The sequence below is a fragment of the Coregonus clupeaformis genome, chromosome 7 (genome assembly GCF_020615455.1).
Source record: "Coregonus clupeaformis isolate EN_2021a chromosome 7, ASM2061545v1, whole genome shotgun sequence".
Lineage (NCBI taxonomy): Eukaryota > Metazoa > Chordata > Actinopteri > Salmoniformes > Salmonidae > Coregonus > Coregonus clupeaformis.
The window spans coordinates 18,482,435-18,500,720 of NC_059198.1; the positions used below are offsets into that span (position 1 = coordinate 18,482,435).

The 18,286-nt window shown below is 45.8% G+C and overlaps 1 protein-coding gene across 1 annotated transcript in view; it reads left to right on the forward strand.

Annotated features, from left to right (window-relative positions):
- Nucleotides 1-18,286, forward strand: part of malrd1 (MAM and LDL receptor class A domain containing 1) — a 146,960-nt gene that overhangs the window by 51,858 nt on the left and 76,816 nt on the right. Inside the window, exons 12-16 of the mRNA XM_041881133.2 lie at nucleotides 187-366; nucleotides 727-886; nucleotides 2,689-2,845; nucleotides 3,384-3,494; nucleotides 11,946-12,159. Coding sequence (XP_041737067.2) covers nucleotides 187-366; nucleotides 727-886; nucleotides 2,689-2,845; nucleotides 3,384-3,494; nucleotides 11,946-12,159 — 822 coding nt within the window. The remainder of the gene's footprint in view (nucleotides 1-186; nucleotides 367-726; nucleotides 887-2,688; nucleotides 2,846-3,383; nucleotides 3,495-11,945; nucleotides 12,160-18,286) is intronic.

An 18,286-nucleotide genomic window follows, 5' to 3' on the forward strand; every position in this document is an offset into this window, starting at 1 on the left:
TATTATTTAGACCACTTCCACTACCATAAAACATTTTTGGGACAGCTGAGGCAAGCACAAAATTCTTCTTCAGGAAGATTTCCCTTTGTAGTTATACCTTACCACCAGCATATAAAACTGTGTCCCACTCTAGATTGAGTTACAGTTTGTTGGATGTGTTATGCGTTATTAATTTGTTTGTTTCAGGGGGCTTGCCCTCAGTGAGCCCCACCACCCCCTTCCCCCCGACGGAAGCCCCTACAGTCCAGCCCCACGTCTGCCCAGAGGGGAAGTTTGTGTGTGGAGCTCACGGAGAGTGTGTGGACCAGAGCAGGGTGTGTGACTTTAGACATGACTGCTCCGATGGGTCGGATGAACAGCACTGTGGTGGGTAGTGACCTTGTTCCCTCAGATCTGGGGCTATGTATAGGATCAGGTCTTGCCTCCCCTGTAACCTTTTTAATTGTGTGTTGCAAAGGCAAATCTGCTTGATACATATGGCCCCTTGGCTGTTATTTGACCAGCATTGGATTATTGGAATCTTTCCCCTCTCTCTCTTTCTCTCCCACCCTCTTTCTGTCCTTGCTGTGCACTCTTCATCCACAGAGAAGACAGAGACCACTAGAATTGTCTTGAATCAGAAATAGAATTGTTCAGAATTTTCAAAGACCATAGGTATTGTCTAATGGTGTCTGTGTTTCTTTCTTTCCTCGCTCTCACTTTCTGTGTCCTCTGTGTGTCCCCCAGTGAAGGAGGTGTGTGATTTTGAGGGGGGTGACCTGTGTGGCTGGGAGAGGGTCTGTCCTGCTCCCTCTGGCCTGCTCCATTCATTCAGCTGGCTTCCTGACCAGGGCAACACTGTACACTTTGGAGAGCAGTACCACCGGCCAGTCATCGACCACACCCTGTGAGTCCCAAACACACGCATGCGCACACACAGGCACACGCGTACACATACAGGCACACACACACTAGCAACGTGCATGCCCACCTGAGGATCTCTCCTTTTCAGCCATCTGAAAATCCACTTGTCACTTAAATCTCACTGGATTGATGGCTTTCATTTTACTGTAGCGACTCTTTCTTGCTTGTGCCATTCATTTCTTCCCGATAACGTAGCGACCGCGGACCTGTAATTACAAACTCCAGTAATGGCTCAAATGTGCTCAATGGAATACATTGGCTTGACGATAACTTTATTTTAGTTGGTGTTGATTTTTTGTGCAATTGAAAAAAGTAATGATTTAATACAGGTGAAATGTTTACAAATGAAATGCGCTGAAATGAATGCAACTTCCGAAAATGAACACTCGGATTATAGTGATATTAAATGCGTTGGTATCGTTCTCTTGACACACTTGTTGAATTATGCAAGAGAATGTGAGAACAGTAATTAATGAGGGAGTCTAGACAGCGCAGGTGATTGCAAGTTGGAGGACAGAGCATGTTTTTGGTGGTTGCAGCCCTCTTCCACCCCTTTATATTAATGTATTAATGTATGGAAATACACCCAGTGTATACAGTATATGCAAATGAGGCACATATACTTTTCTTTATTTTATCACAAAATATTTTTAGAAAAATACCTGATATACTAAGAAAATGTATATGAGTGTATTATAAGAAAGATACATTTTACAATAACAATTTTGATGACCATTGCCACACACGGGGTCAAAAACGCCATCACAGCCCTCTGAGACATCTATGAAACCGAGTGATGATGTTTCAGATGGTTACCTGTCTGGGCTATGATTGCCTATCTGAGGTCCTTGGGGTTGACAGTGAGATCAGAAATCAACTCCTCCATTTCTGTAATTTCCTTTCCTCTTGTAGCCAGTGGGCCAGAGTGCAGGTGCAATCATCCTTCTCCTCCCCTCCTCCTCCGTCTTTCCCTCACTCCTGCTGCAGTCCTTTACTCTTCAATAGCAGACAATCGTTAAGCTCCGGCAGCCATGGAAGTGAGAGGGGAAACTCTCCTCTCTTGGGTAGAGAGTGGAGAGAGGAAGGGCGGAGAGGCATGGTATCCAGGGAGCTGCAAGCTTATGGAGATGGATGAAAGCAGTCAAGCGAATCGCAGCCCACTACTCTATTCTCCCATGGTTGTAAAGGATGACTGTGATTGACAATCTGTAGGGGCCTGGGTCTAGTACAGGGAGAGATAGATGACTTTCAGTGACCTGTCTCTGTCTCTGTGGGCGGGCACTCAATGTGTGGGGTGGGAGGGTGCAGTCTGTGTGTGTGTGTGTGTTGGACAACTGAGGCTTCACATACCTAGTTGAGCTTACTGGACACTAACCTTAATTCCATTTCATGGTTGAGGTGAAAATAAAGATGAGGAAGCACTAGTGTTTTCCTGCCGATTTACACGTTTTTCCCTTCTATTTATGTACAGTGTGGCGAACAAAGAAAAGCAAGAATGGGATTGTGTTCCATTGACTACTACAGTGTATTTGTTCTTACCCAACCCTATTTCCCATAAACTAATACTTTCTGCATTTTATATTTTCATTATCAAATGTATTGTATTGTACTTTAAGGTAATTGTCTTTTACGTTCATCTCTATTTATTGTCTCTGTTTGTGTCTGAACCACGGCTATAGCCCTAAATAGAATTGCCCCAAGGTGACAAATAAAGTTGTTTGAATTCAATTGAATTGTGTTCATAATGTGAACCTCTAACCTCCCCTCTCCTTGTCTCTACACCAGTGGCAGTCCAGAAGGTTGGTACATGTATGCAGACAGCTCCAACGGTGGTTACGGCCACACCACCGACCTGCAGACTCCTGTCATCTCCTCCACTGGACCCCAGTGCACCTTGGGATTCTGGTATCACATGAGCGGCTTCACTGTGGGAACCCTGCAGGTGAATGAATCCCATAGAGTCTCTCAGAAGTATCATCAAGAAAAGGGAAAATAAGGAGCGTTGCATTGCTTCTGTGAGAAATATATAAATGGTATCAAAAGGATGCACATAGGAAACTAGGGTCTAAATAGACTGAGAACAAAAGAAGTTGTGGCTTAGGTAAAAAACAACAACGGTGAAACTAAAAGCCAGCAACAAAAAAACAAGGCACTTATTTTGTAATCTAAATTTAAAAGCCTTTATTAGATTGTCATACACTGATGAAAACATGTTTGTCGAAACTTGGTGGTGATATGCCAATCTACTATAGGCGTTTTAATTTAGATCACGAAAGGAGTGCCTTGTTTTGTTGTTGCAGACTTTAAGTTGGACAGTTTAATTTTTTTACATAAGCTTAAACTTGTTTTGTTCTCAGTCTCTCAAAAATACTTTGCACCACAACATACCATATGGTGAATAAAATACGTCTAATGGCTATGACAATGTTTTTGAAATCACAAATCTGTGGTACAATTGTGAGATATTATGTATTTCACAGGTGTTATTGAAGTTTGGAAATGTCACCCATGAAGTGTGGTCCCAGACTGGTAACCAAGGAAACAAATGGAGACGTGGAGAGGTGTTTCTCGGAATTGGCCATGAATTCCAGGTCTGTCAATCATCTTGTCTCGGAGAGAACCATGTCCATAAATCCATCTGTCATAGGTGTTGTGGAGTGATTCATGCTTTTACGTTTTTGTTTTGTGGACTCTTTTTTGGAGGGGGGATCATTTGCAATTCATGCTTGACTGTTACACTAAGATGATTTCGACTCACACTGCCACAGATTGATTGTTTGACTCTGTAAAGAGAATTACTCACATTTATTTTATAAAGCCCTTTTTACATCAGCATTTGCCACAAAGTGCTTTACAGATACCCGGCCTAAACCCCAAAGATCAAGCAAAGCAGATGCAAAAGCACAGTGGCCAGGAAAATCTCCCTAGACGGAAGTTATCTAGGAAGAAACTGCATGCTATCACTACATGCTATCCAATGGCTGAGTTCACCCTACCAGAAACAAGACAAAGACCTGACATCAACAGTGAAATAACAATTTTAGCAACAAATCCCCTGACCTTTGTACTGATGTCCATTAACCTTTGTCAATCGGGCCCACTCAGATCAGTCATTCAGATGGAGCAATCAGTGTCTCAAGTGTCCTTTAGCACTGAAGCGGTGTGTTCAAGAGCAGCTTTCTCACCATCACAGCTTCAGTGCCCTTTCTCTCTCCCACAAAGCACTTAATCAGCCCAGGTCCTCTCTCTCATGTGAAATACAGGTAACTGCCAAGATAAAGGAAACACCAACATAAAGTGTCTTAAGGGTGTTGAGCCACCAAAACAGCTTCAATGCGCCTTGGAATAGATTCTACAAGTGTCTGGAACTCCATTGAAGGGATGCAACACCATTATTCCACAAGGAATTCCATAATTTGGTGTTTTGTTGATGGTGGTGGAAAACACCGTCTCAGGTGTCTCTCTAGAATCTCCCATAAGTGTTCAATTGGGTTGAGATCTGGTGACTGAGACACATACACACACCCTTTAAACCCCCTATGCTCCTTTGAGACCCCTCTTTTAACGTCACTGAGATCTCTTCTTCTAGCCATGGTAGCCAAAATAATGGGTAACTGTGCATTTTATACATGACCCTAAGCATGATGGGATGTTAATTGCTTAATTAATTCAGAAAATGCACTTGCTTTCAATATACTTTGTAATCCTCAGCTACTCAAGTGTTTCCTTTATTTTGGCAGTTACCTGTACATGACTCAGCAATCTGGAGGATGAGCAGCTTGTGTAGTATGCAGTTGGTGATTTTGGGCAGCATCCCAAATGGCACCTTATTCCCTGTATAGTGCCCTTTTTAAATTTTGTATTTAACCTTTATTTACAGTGGGGAAAAAAAGTATTTAGTCAGCCACCAATTGTGCAAGTTCTCCCACTTAAAAAGATGAGAGAGGCCTGTAATTTTCATCATAGGTACACGTCAACTATGACAGACAAATTGAGGAAAAAAAATCCAGAAAATCACATTGTAGGATTTTTAATGAATTTATTTGCAAATTATGGTGGAAAATAAGTATTTGGTCACCTACAAACAAGCAAGATTTCTGGCTCTCACAGACCTGTAACTTCTTCTTTAAGAGGCTCCTCTGTCCTCCACTCGTTACCTGTATTAATGGCACCTGTTTGAACTTGTTATCAGTATAAAAGACACCTGTCCACAACCTCAAACAGTCACACTCCAAACTCCACTATGGCCAAGACCAAAGAGCTGTCAAAGGACACCAGAAACAAAATTGTAGACCTGCACCAGGCTGGGAAGACTGAATCTGCAATAGGTAAGCAGCTTGGTTTGAAGAAATCAACTGTGGGAGCAATTATTAGGAAATGGAAGACATACAAGACCACTGATAATCTCCCTCGATCTGGGGCTCCACGCAAGATCTCACCCCGTGGGGTCAAAATGATCACAAGAACGGTGAGCAGAAATCCCAGAACCACACGGGGGGACCTAGTGAATGACCTGCAGAGAGCTGGGACCAAAGTAACAAAGCCTACAATCAGTAACACACTACGCCGCCAGGGACTCAAATCCTGCAGTGCCAGACGTGTCCCCCTGCTTAAGCCAGTACATGTCCAGGCCCGTCTGAAGTTTGCTAGAGTGCATTTGGATGATCCAGAAGAGGATTGGGAGAATGTCATATGGTCAGATGAAACCAAAATATAACTTTTTGGTAAAAACTCAACTCGTCGTGTTTGGAGGACAAAGAATGCTGAGTTGCATCCAAAGAACACCATACCTACTGTGAAGCATGGGGGTGGAAACATCATGCTTTGGGGCTGTTTTTCTGCAAAGGGACCAAGACGACTGATCCGTGTAAAGGAAAGAATGAATGGGGCCATGTATCGTGAGATTTTGAGTGAAAACCTCCTTCCATCAGCAAGGGCATTGAAGATGAAACGTGGCTGGGTCTTTCAGCATGACAATGATCCCAAACACACCGCCCGGGCAATGAAGGAGTGGCTTCGTAAGAAGCATTTCAAGGTCCTGGAGTGGCCTAGCCAGTCTCCAGATCTCAACCCCATAGAAAATCTTTGGAGGGAGTTGAAAGTCTGTGTTGCCCAGCGACAGCCCCAAAACATCACTGCTCTAGAGGAGATCTGCATGGAGGAATGGGCCAAAATACCAGCAACAGTGTGTGAAAACCTTGTGAAGACTTACAGAAAACGTTTGACCTGTGTCATTGCCAACAAAGGGTATATAACAAAGTATTGAGAAACTTTTGTTATTGACCAAATACTTATTTTCCACCATAATTTGCAAATAAATTCATTAAAAATCCTACAATGTGATTTTCTGGATATTTTTTTATCATTTTGTCTGTCATAGTTGACGTGTACCTATGATTAAAATTACAGGCCTCTCTCATCTTTTTAAGTGTGTCACGGATTCTGCCGAGGCTGCTCCTCCTCCTTGTACGAGCAGGCGTCGGCGGTCGCCGTCCCCGGAGTACTAGCTGCCACCGATCTTTGTTCTGTGTGTGATTGCTTTTGTCTGTCTGTCACACCTGTGTCCAATTGTTTATTGATCACCTGTCCTATAAGTTCTGTCTGTTTGCTTAGTAGGATTGTGTGTTGTTGTTCGCCTGTCGTAGTGCTGCGTGTTTCGTTTCTTGTTTTCTGTTTTAGTGTTTTACGCATTGTGCGTAATGCTCGCCTCTGTGTTTTTCGAGGCAGTTTGTTTACCGCTTTCCTTGTTGGATTATTTGAGTAAACTCTGTTGGACTGAGCCTCGGTGTCCTGCGCCTGACTTCCACCCCACATACACCTCACATCTTGACAGAACAACACACCATCATGGAGTCAGCAGGAGCAGTAGCGGCACCCAGGTTGCTGGAGGAGCAGTTACGCGATCAAGACATCTTGTTCCAGCAACTTGAGGCCGCCCTTGACGAGGTGTCCAACAAGATGAGTCGCTTGGTGACGAGGGAAGTGCCCACGCCATCACCCACGATCCCATCACCAACGACCAGTCCTCCTCTCTCAGCACCGGAACCCAGTGGCATTCGGCTCTCGCTCCCGAGGGCATATGACGGTTCTGCAGCCGGGTGTCAGGGTTTCCTCCTGCAGATAGAACTATACCTGGCTACTATACACCCAGCGCCCTCGGGATACGAGAGCGTCGCCGCCCTCATCTCCTGTCTATCCGGTAAGGCGTTGGAATGGGCCAACGCCGAATGGAGGAGAATAGACGCAGCTACCATCACCTACGCTGAGTTCTCCCGCCGCTTCCGGGCAGTCTTCGATCACCCACCTGAAGGAAAGGCGGCGGGGGAGCGTCTGTTCTACCTCCGACAGGAGAAGAGGAGCGCACAGGAGTTCGCACTGGAGTTCCGGACGTTAGCTGCGGATGCGGGATGGAATGAGAGGGCCCTCATCGACCAGTATCGGTGTAGCCTGCGAGAGGACGTTCGTCGTGAGCTGGCCTGCAGGGACACCAACCTATGCTTCGACCAGCTGGTGGACATCTCCATCAGGCTTGACACCCTGCTGGCCGCCCGCGGACGTCCCGAGTGGGGGTCGTCCATTCCATCCTCCAGCACCTCTGAGCCAATTCCTATGGAGCTCGGGGGTGCTGGCGCTAGAGAGAGGAGGAGGGAGAACCCGAGGAGGGCCAATCCCTGCACCAACTGTGGCCGTGGAGGACACACCGCGGCCAGGTGCTGGGGAGGGTCTTCTGAGAGAGGGGACAACAGGTCACGCACTGGGGAGTCATTTCAGGTGAGTAGGCGCCCCACTTACCCAGAGCTCTCTGTTGGTCACATGAGCATTCCTGTGCGTTTTCCACAGGTGGCACCTCATTCCCAGCATAAGGCGCTAGTAGATTCAGGCGCAGCTGGGAACTTTATTGATCGGGCATTTTGTGCTAGGTTAGGAATTCCCCTTCGGCCGGTAGAAGTTCCATTCCCTGTCCATGCGTTAGACAGCCGGCCGTTGGGGTCGGGTCTAATCAGGGATGTCACGGCACCGCTGACGATGACTACGCAGGGGGGTCATGAGGAAATCATTCAGTTCTATCTGATTGACTCTCCTGCGTACCCAGTGGTGTTGGGGCTTCCCTGGTTAAGCACCCACGATCCTACCATAGCGTGGCAACAGAGGGCTCTTATGGAGTGGTCTGCCCAGTGTGTAGGGGAGATGTCTAGGTGTTTCCATAGGGGCGACCTCGGTAGAGAGTCCGAACCAAGTGCCCGCACTGCGCATTCCCCCAGTATGAGGATTTAGCACTAGCGTTTAGCAAATCGAGAGCAGCACGGCTACCTCCTCATAGACAGGTGGACTGTGCGATAAATCTCCAGACCGGAGCAGCTTTTCCCAGGAGTCGTGTGTATCCCCTGTCTCAAGAGGAGACTGCGGCTATGGAGACTTACATAGCCGAGTCCTTGGCACAGGGATACATACGGCCCTCTACTTCTCCGGTTTCCTCGAGTTTCTTCTTTGTGAAGAAGAAGGACGGGGGATTGCGCCCGTGTATTGATTACCGTAGTCTCAATCAGATCACAGTAAAATACAGTTACCCACTTCCACTGATTGCGACGATGACGGAGTCATTACGCGGAGCGCGTTTCTTCACAAAGTTGGATCTCAGGAGCGCGTACAATTTGGTGCGCATTAAGGGGGGGATGAATGGAAAACAGCATTTAGCACCACCTCGGGTCATTACGAGTATCTCGTCATGCCGTATGGGTTAATGAATGCTCCTTCAGTCTTCCAATCCTTTGTTGATGAGATTTTCCGGGACATGCATGGGCAGGGTGTAGTGGTGTACATTGACGACATTCTAGTGTATTCTTCTACACGAGCCGAGCATGTAGCCCAGGTGCGCCCGAGTATTGAGACGACTGTTGGAGCATGACTTGTATGTCAAGGCAGAGAAATGCCTGTTCTTCCAGGAGTCCGTCTCCTTTTTGGGTTATCGGTTGTCCGCGTCTGGCGTGGAGATAGAGGTAGATCGGGTATCAGCTGTGCGTAATTGGCAAACTCCAACCACCGTAAAAGAGGTGCAGCGGTTCTTGGGTTTTGCTAATTACTACCGGAGGTTTATCCGGGGTTTTTGGACAGGTTGCAGTTCCCATTACGTCCCTGCTAAAGGGGGGTCCGGTGCGCTTGCGGTGGTCAGCTGAGGCGGACAGGGCATTTGTCAAGCTGAAGAACCTGTTCGCTTCGGCCCCGGTGCTGGCACATCCGGATCCCTCTTTGCCTTTCCAAGTAGAGGTGGACGCGTCCGAGACCGGTATAGGGGCAGTCCTGTCACAACGGTCCGGCACGCCACCTAAGCTCCGCCCCTGTGCGTTCTACTCCAAGAAGCCTCAGCTCGGCGGAGCGCAATTATGACGTTGGGGACAGGGAGCTGTTAGCTGTAGTCCAGGCCCTAAAGGTGTGGAGGCATTGGCTTGAGGGGGCTCAACACCCTTTTCTCATTCTGACTGATCACCGCAACCTGGAGTACATCCGGGCAGCTAGGAGATTGAACCCTCGTCAGGCTAGGTGGAACATGTTCCTAACCCGGTTTGTGTTTAAGATCACATACATCCCTGGGTCCCAGAACGGTAAGGCAGACGCACTGTCCCGACAGTATGACACGGAGGAGAGGTCCATTGAGCCTACTTCCATACTGCCGAAGTCTTGTCTGGTGGCTCCGGTAGTATGGGAGGTCGCTGGGAAATCGAGCGGGCGCTGCGTACCGACCCTACTCCCCCCGAGTGTCCTGTGGGGCGGACGTACGTTCCGCTCGAGGTTCGTGATCAGCTTATTTCGTGGGCTCATACATCACCCTCCTCTGGACATCCTGGTATTGGTGGGACGGTGCACTGCCTTAGCGTGAAATACTGGTGGCCAACGTTAGCCAGGGATGTGAGGGTTTATGTCTCCTCCTGCTCGGTGTGTGCCCAGTGTAAGGCACCTAGACATTTGCCCAGGGGTAAGTTACATCCTCTGCCCGTTCCACAACGACCATGGTCCCACCTATCTGTAGATTTTGTGACCGATCTACCCCCTTCCCAGGGTAATACTACCATTTTGGTCGTTGTGGATCGGTTTTCTAAGGCCTGTCGTCTCCTCCCACTGCCGGGTCTCCCTACTGCCCTACAGACCGCCGAGGCCCTCTTTACCCACGTGTTCCGGCACTATGGGGTCCCCGAGGATATTGTGTCCGACCGAGGTCCCCAGTTCACCTCCAGAGTCTGGGGGCTTTTATGGAACGCCTGGGGGTCTCGGGTTAGCCTTACCTCGGGGTACCACCCAGAGAGCAATGGGCAGGTTGAACGTGTTAACCAGGATGTGGGTAGGTTTTTGAGGTCCTATTGCCGGGACCGGCCGGAGGAGTGGTCGAGGTATATCCCCTGGGCAGAGATGGCCCGGAACTCTCTCCGCCACTCCTCCACCGGATTAACACCTTTCCAGTGTATTTTAGGGTATCAGCCGGTCCTGGCACCGTGGCACGAGAGCCAGACCGAGGCCCCTGCGGTGGACGAGTGGATTCGGCGCTCAGAAGAGACGTGGGACGCTGCCCATGTCCATCTGCAGCGTGCCATCCGTCAACAGAAGGCGAGCGCCGATCGCCACCGCAGTGAGGGGCCGGTGTACGCACCGGGAGATCGAGTCTGGCTCTCGACTCGAAACCTGCCCCTCCGCCTGCCCTGCCGGAAGCTGGGTCGGCGGTTTGTGGGGCCCTTCAAAGTCCTGAGAAGATTGAACGAGGTGTGTTACAGATTACAACTGCCTATTGAGTACAAAAATATTAACCCCTCGTTCCATGTGTCTCTTCTCAGGCCGGTGGTAGCTGGTCCACTCCAAGAGGAGGAGATAGGAGAGACCCCTCCACCCCCTTTGGACATCGAGGGGCACCGCGTACAGGGTCCGGACTATATTGGACTCGAGGCGCCGGAGGAGTGGTCTCCAGTATCTCGTGGAGTGGGAGGGGTACGGTCCGGAGGAACGGTCCTGGGTGCCCAGGAGGGACATCCTCGATCCATCCCTCCTGACTGAGTTCCACCGTGGGCATCCCACGCGCCCGGGTCCGCGTCCTCCTGGCCGTCCCCGAGGCCGGGGTCGGTGCACGGCTGGAGCCGCGCGTCAAGGGGGGGGTACTGTCACGGATTCTGCCGAGGCTGCTCCTCCTCCTTGTACGAGCAGGCGTCGGCGGTCGCCGTCCCGGAGTACTAGCTGCCACCGATCTTTGTTCTGTGTGTGATTGCTTTTGTCTGTCTGTCACACCTGTGTCCAATTGTTTATTGATCACCTGTCCTATAAGTTCTGTCTGTTTGCTTAGTAGGATTGTGTGTTGTTGTTCGCCTGTCGTAGTGCTGCGTGTTTCGTTTCTTGTTTTCTGTTTTAGTGTTTTACGCATTGTGCGTAATGCTCGCCTCTGTGTTTTTCGAGGCAGTTTGTTTACCGTTTCCTTGTTGGATTATTTGAGTAAACTCTGTTGGACTGAGCCTCGGTGTCCTGCGCCTGACTTCCACCCCACATACACCTCACATCTTGACAAAGTGGGAGAACTTGCACAATTGGTGGCTGACTAAATACTTTTTTCCCCACTGTAACTAGGCAAGCCAGTTAAGAACAAATTCTTATTTACAATGACGGCCTACTTGTAAAGCCCCCCCAGCCAAACCCTCCCCTAACCCGGTGATTGTGCGCCGCCCAATGGGACACCCGATCACAGCCGGTTGTGATACAGCCCGGGATCGAACCCAGGTCTGTAGTGACGCCTCTAGCACTGCGATGCAGTGCCTTAGACCGCTGTGCTACTTCTTTTGACCAGGTAACATTTGGGATGCCTTGGTATGTTGAGTTGAATTGTGTTTATGTAATGTTTAGCCTTGCTTACCAGGATTATAGTGAAGATGGCTGCGAACGAGACTAATGACATGTTATTGTGAATTTGCTCATACGGTACTAGACAGTTTTGTTGATTTTTATATGTTTGGGTATTACAAGCATTGAAAGACTTGGACAGATGGCTGACTTCCATCCTGTCCGTCATTTAGGTGATCTTCCAGGCCAAGCGGGGGATCAGCTACATGGGAGATGTGGTGGTGGATGACGTGACCTTCCAGAACTGCACCCCTCCCCTCAGCCCAGAGCAGCCGTGTGGGCCTGAGGAATACACCTGCTCCAACGGACACTGCATCCCCGAGGACAACCTGTGTGACTTCCTCAACCACTGTGGGGATGGCTCCGACGAGGACCCCTATATCTGCAGTGAGTGAGAGACCCTTCGTCTGCCCAATTGATAATAGTTCATTAAATAATTTTGTGTGATTACTGTGGTGGCAATGGTGGTGTTTATTAATTGTACATACAGCCTTTCGAGAGCTTAGGCCTATAAGGTTCTATCTGCATTTTTGTCAAAATTGAGTTATTGACAGCCTTATTCTGTTCAATGTTGTCTACCTTTATCCAACGGGTGGGTCTAATCCTGAATGCTGATTGGTTAAAACCGCATTCCAGTCGGTGTCTATTCCACAAGTTACCACCGGCTAAATCTATAACGTTAAAATGCCTATTTACTCTGTTCCATCTGACTGTGCAATCCTCTGTCTCATCAGCCCAGCCAGGCAATTTATAAACTTGATCTCCAATATAAAAAGCATCTAGACATTATCTCACATTTCTTTTAGACTAACATTTAGTTTTCAAAAGCAGAGATTTGTATAAACCTTGCTGTCTGTCTCTCCGACATTTGCAACATTGTTTCAATATTCAAATTCGATCTCCAGCTGTCCCATAGTAATGAACGTGTCCGGAGTCAGGACGAGACAGACAGGCAGCGTTTCTCAGCCAGTCGAAATCATGACTCAGCTGGCATAATTGTTATGGATATACAGTTGAAGTCGAAAGTTTACATACACTTAGGTTGGAGTCATTAAAACTTGTTTTTCAACCACTCCACAAATTTCTTGTTAACAAACTATAGTTTTGGCAAGTCGGTTAGGACATCTACTTTGTGCATGACACAAGTAATTGTTCCAACAATTGTTTACAGACAGATTATTTCACTTATAATTCATTGTATCACAATTCCAGTGGGTCAGAAGTTGACATACACTAAGTTGACTGTGCCTTTAAACAGCTTGGAAATTTCCAGAAAATGAAGTCATGGCTTTAGAAGCTTCTGATAGGATAATTGACATCATTTGAGTCAATTGGAGGTGTACCTGTGGATGTATTTCAAGGCCTACCTTCGAACTCAGTGCCTCTTTGCTTGACATCATGGGAAAATCAAAAGGAGGAATGGGCCAAAATTCACCCAACTTATTGTGGGAAGCTTGTGGAAGGCTACCCGAAACGTTTGACCCAAGTTAAAGGCAATGCTACCAAATACTTTTTTTTTGGTCATTTAGCAGACACTCTTATCCAGAGCGACTTACAGTTAGTGAGTGCATACATTATTTTTTTTTAATTTTTCATACTGGCCCCCCATGGGAATCGAACCCACAACCCTGGCGTTGCAATCACCATGCTCTACCAACTGAGCTACATCCCTGCCTCCCCTACCCTGGACGACGCTGGGCCAATTGTGCGCCACCCCATGGGTCTCCCGGTCACGGCCAGCTATGACAGAGCCTGGAGTCGAACCAGGATCTCTAGTGGCACAGCTAGCACTGCCTTAGACCACTGCGCCACTCGGGAGTAAACTTCTGACACACTGGGAATGTGATGAAAGAAATAAAAACTGAAATAAATAATTCTCTCTACTATTATTCTGACATTTCACATTCTTAAAATAAAGTGGTGATAATAATAATATGCCATTTAGCAGACGCTTTTATCCAAAGCGACTTACAGTCATGCGTGCATACATTTTTTGTGTATGGGTGGTCACGGGGATCGAACCCACTACCTTGGCGTTACAAGAGCCGTGCTCTACCAGCTGAGCTACAGAGGAAATTCTGAAAAACTGAGTTTAAATGTATTTGGTTAAGGTGTATGTAAACTTCCGACTTCAACTGTATACAGAGAAATGTCAATTGAAAAAAGGTCAAACTAAACAAAGAGCAGCTAGTTTGCAGTCTTTCCAGCTTCAGTTTGAAGTGATTGTGTTAGCTGTGTTATTGGCTAGCTCCTCTGAACAACAGTGTCCTGACGAGTGAGCACATTTTCTATGCCAGGCGAAATCACGCCTCATTAGCTCTTTGTTATGGATGTATCCAAATAAATGTCACTAGAAAACAGCTTAAACAAATGCAAATACGGCTACTTTGCTGTTAATCTGTCTTTTCGACGTGACTGTAAATTAGCCATAGTTGGCTAGCTAGCAAGCAAGGGATAAGAATGTTGCCAGCCAGTATGGTAATGGCACATTTAGAGCAAATGACTGGGTCGCGTCCATAGATACAGAACAAAAAGACTGAACGACTGGGTCACGTCTCTAGCAACCAAACCGATAGAACGAACGACCAGCCGGCTTGGGTAGCAACCCTAGATTTGTGTCGGGACTATATATTGTGGAAGGATGAAATAGTATGAATAAATCCATCAAAATAATATTTTGAATTAAAATATGTCAATCATTATTTGGATATGTTGGTAACCCGTTGTATAAAAGTGATAATGCCCTCGAAGCCAGTGTTTGGAGGATATATTGGCATGGTTTGCCTAACAACACCCATGCCAATATATCCTCCAAACACCGGCTTCTCTGGCATTATCACTTAAATATAGTACTCATGTTGTTAATTTCAAAAGAAAACAAGATCAAAATTGCTGACACCATTCAAACCAACGAGTGTTCGGAACTTTAAAGCCAATTATCTCAGAATCATATTTCTGCAGATAGAACCTTATGGTCCCAAGCTCTCGATTTTACAAACAATTTTACATACAGCCATGAGAATTATTATGTTAGTCTGGTCTCCATTCTAGCCACCTGGTTCTTACCAGCCACAGAATGACATGTGTCCCACTGGGCACAAACTGGTTGAATCAACGTAATTTGTGGAATCTACGTGGAAAATACATTGGATTTGAAAAAAGTTATCAACTGTTGTTTTGAGGTTGAAATTTCAACCACAGGATTATGTCATCATGATATCCACTATCAGAAAAAAAACAATAGGCTGGGCAGGACCTTCTTCTAGAGAATGTATCTATCTACAGTTACCCTTTTGGTCTCCCATCCAGGGTTTTAACCAAACCCAGCCCTGCTTAGCTATGATATTTGTCACACTCACTGACCATTACCAATGTGCTATCATGAGAGTTATTGTTGCATAATTGTGTTTGGGAGCATAGAATGTTTGGGGGCATAATTAGAGTGTGCAACTTTCTTTCTTTCTTTTTATAGTTTACTCTCTTAGTCAGCACCTGTACAAAACATTTTTGGGTGTGCGTCAGCTTATGCCTTTTTGAAAGATCTACACAAAACTAAATAGATTCACTGTTGCTATGAAGGCATTCCAAAGGGTAGGTTTAACAGAGCAAATGAAATGTGACCCTACTTTCTCACTCATATACTGTATCATCAATGTTGCTATTTAGGCCTATATAGCATTTGCAAAGTCATCAACAGATATTATTTAAATTCAACCCAGGATTCAATACATAGGCCTAGTGTTCCAAAAATGTAATGATATTTAAGCAATAAGGCCCGAGGGGGTGTGGTATATGGGCTGTTCTTATGCACGACGCAACGCGGCGTGCCTGGATACAGCCCTTAGCCATGATATATTGGCCTTATACCACCAACCCAAGTGGTGCCTTATTGCTATTATAAAATGGTTACCAACGTAATCAGAAATGAATGGGTGGTTCGAGCCCTGAATGCTGATTGGCTGACAGCCGTGGTATATCAGACCGTATACCACGTGCCTAAGAACAGTCCTTAGCCGTGGTATATTGGCCATATACCACACCTCCTCGTGCCTTATTGCTTAAATATACCACGGCTGTCAGCCAATCAGCATTCAGAGCTTGAACCACCAAGTTTATAATGCTTATTATACCATGGCGTTGTTGAATACTCGATTCTGATTGACTTGAAGGGTATTCTAGAGCGTGCATTATTTCCCTATAACGCACGGTATATCAGCACAATAGAATTCAATGGCTATAGTTCATTCTTACAAGTTCTATTTTTGAGCTGCTTTCGAAAGAAAAAGTTGAATTGAAAACATTATTGGCATTGTTGAATTAGATTTTCATAATAGCAAGCTAGGACTGATGGTTTGGTTAGTTAAACTAGTCTGTTTGTTTGGTTACCACGGCAACTACTGTAGCTATCTAGTAAACTTGCTAGCTACTTCAGTTGATGTTGAACACATTCCTACCGGCAAATAAACACATTTCTAGTGGCAAATGTGTTAAATTATAGCCATGGTATTGTTCCATCTGTGCCACTGACTTAGTCTGGCTTTAATTCCAGTTTTTCTACAAATTAGAGAGAGATGGAGATGTCAATCCAACATATCAATTATTAATTTGTAGACAAACTGGAATTAAATCCAGACTAAGTCAGTGGCACAGATGGAACTATCCAAGCAGAAGAAAAAATCTCCTTCAAATGTTGATATTTGGTTGTGTTGACAACCAAACACAATTCATTATCATTTTTGAAAAATAATCAATAGCCTATTAACTTGTCAAAAAGTGAACAAATGATGTGTTGGATTCACGTCTCCAACTTAACCAAAAATAAGTTCAAGAATGGGATTAATTCAGTGGCTCAGATGGAACTATCCAAGCAGTAGTTACATCTCCTTTAAAAATTGCTATTTGGTTGTGTTGTCAACCTAACACAATTCAATATTACTTTTGTTATACAGTAAATAGCCTAAAGTTAAGGCTAGCTATCTTACAAACTAATGTAACATTCAACCTTAAAATGAGTAACACATCCATGGCCACATTTTGACCTTAATGTACTGTGATGTCACGAGAGGCTGTGTCCTGGAGGGACGTTACATCCCCCTGAGATGGCTGCAAACCCAGACAGCTATGGCTCCATCTGCTGGTATGGTCGGGAACTCCAACCCTCTATGGCCAATCTTCCCACGCAGCTGAAACCAATCAGGAGCTGATGAGCTGAAGGTTTGTTGAAGGGAAGAGACACGGTCTCCAAGCTGGGCTCTCTGGAGGACAAGAGTGCTGCACGTCCACTTCCATGAGGAATATAAGGATTTGGAGATACTTACCTTTGGGAAATACTCACCTTTGGATATATGCCCCTGTGGAAAAACGTGTGGGACATTTGGAAGGACGTTTTGCTGGGTTGGCCACTAGCTGCAACGTGGAATACAGTAAGACTGGGGAAAAGTTATTTGAGCGAGGGAGAGTTATGATTTTGGATGTGGAAGAGACATCCCTGAACTGTTAACCCTTAAAGAGCCACCAGAGAACAGAATTGTGTTATACTTTCGTTAGTTTCCCAAGACCTTTAATAAAATCCTTGTTTTGGTGGAACCTGGTCTCCTTGCACTACTTGAGCAATCCCGCTGAAAGCTGTGTAGCCTCTCGTGACATCACAGTACCTATAAATGTCTTCTTATATAATTATATAAAGCGTGCATGTCATTGCAGGTCTGTGGAGATCTTCACAATTGCTGTAATAATCTGAGCAGAATCTCGAATGACATTGATCACTTGCACCATGTAGCCTACTTTTTAATGTATTCTCAACTGCATTCCAAGTCATTTGGTTCTGCTATTAGATGAACCACAGTGATAACACATTAATCTGTTGTATAAATAAACAAAATATATGACATTGTATTCCCATTTGAACTTTGCTGTGCTTTTAAATGGTTAAAAGCACAGTGATATACATTTGGGTGACAACTAAACCAAATATCAGACATTGTTGTTCCATTGGAATTTGGTTGTGCTATTAGATTAGTCTCCCTAGGCAGACAGTTGCCTCCCACAATGTATACACTGCTCTTGTCTAGGGTCGGGTTTACGAGACTACTTTTAGATAGTTCAAAGCATAGTGATAACACATTGGAAATTCAAATAACTTTAGGCTGTCTTTTGGAGTGAGCTCCAAAAGTATTTGGACAGTGATTATTTTTGTTGTTGTTTGGGCTATGTACTCCAGCACTTTGGATTTGAAATGATACAATGACTGTGAGGTTAAAGTGCAGACTGTCAGCTTTCATTTGAGCAGTAGCAGTGTGTGGGTAAAATCACTGAGGAAGCCAAGCCAGTAAAAAAGCCATATTACAACCTACAGTATGTTGTGATAATTGCGTTGTTTTCTATATAACCCATTAGTTCATACGCCACGTGGTATTCAATAAGGCATTGACAACAAAAAGATAACAGTCACACAGTGGCGGAATACATTTAACTACACATTTGTTTGTTTCATCACAAACTAGAGAGCAACATC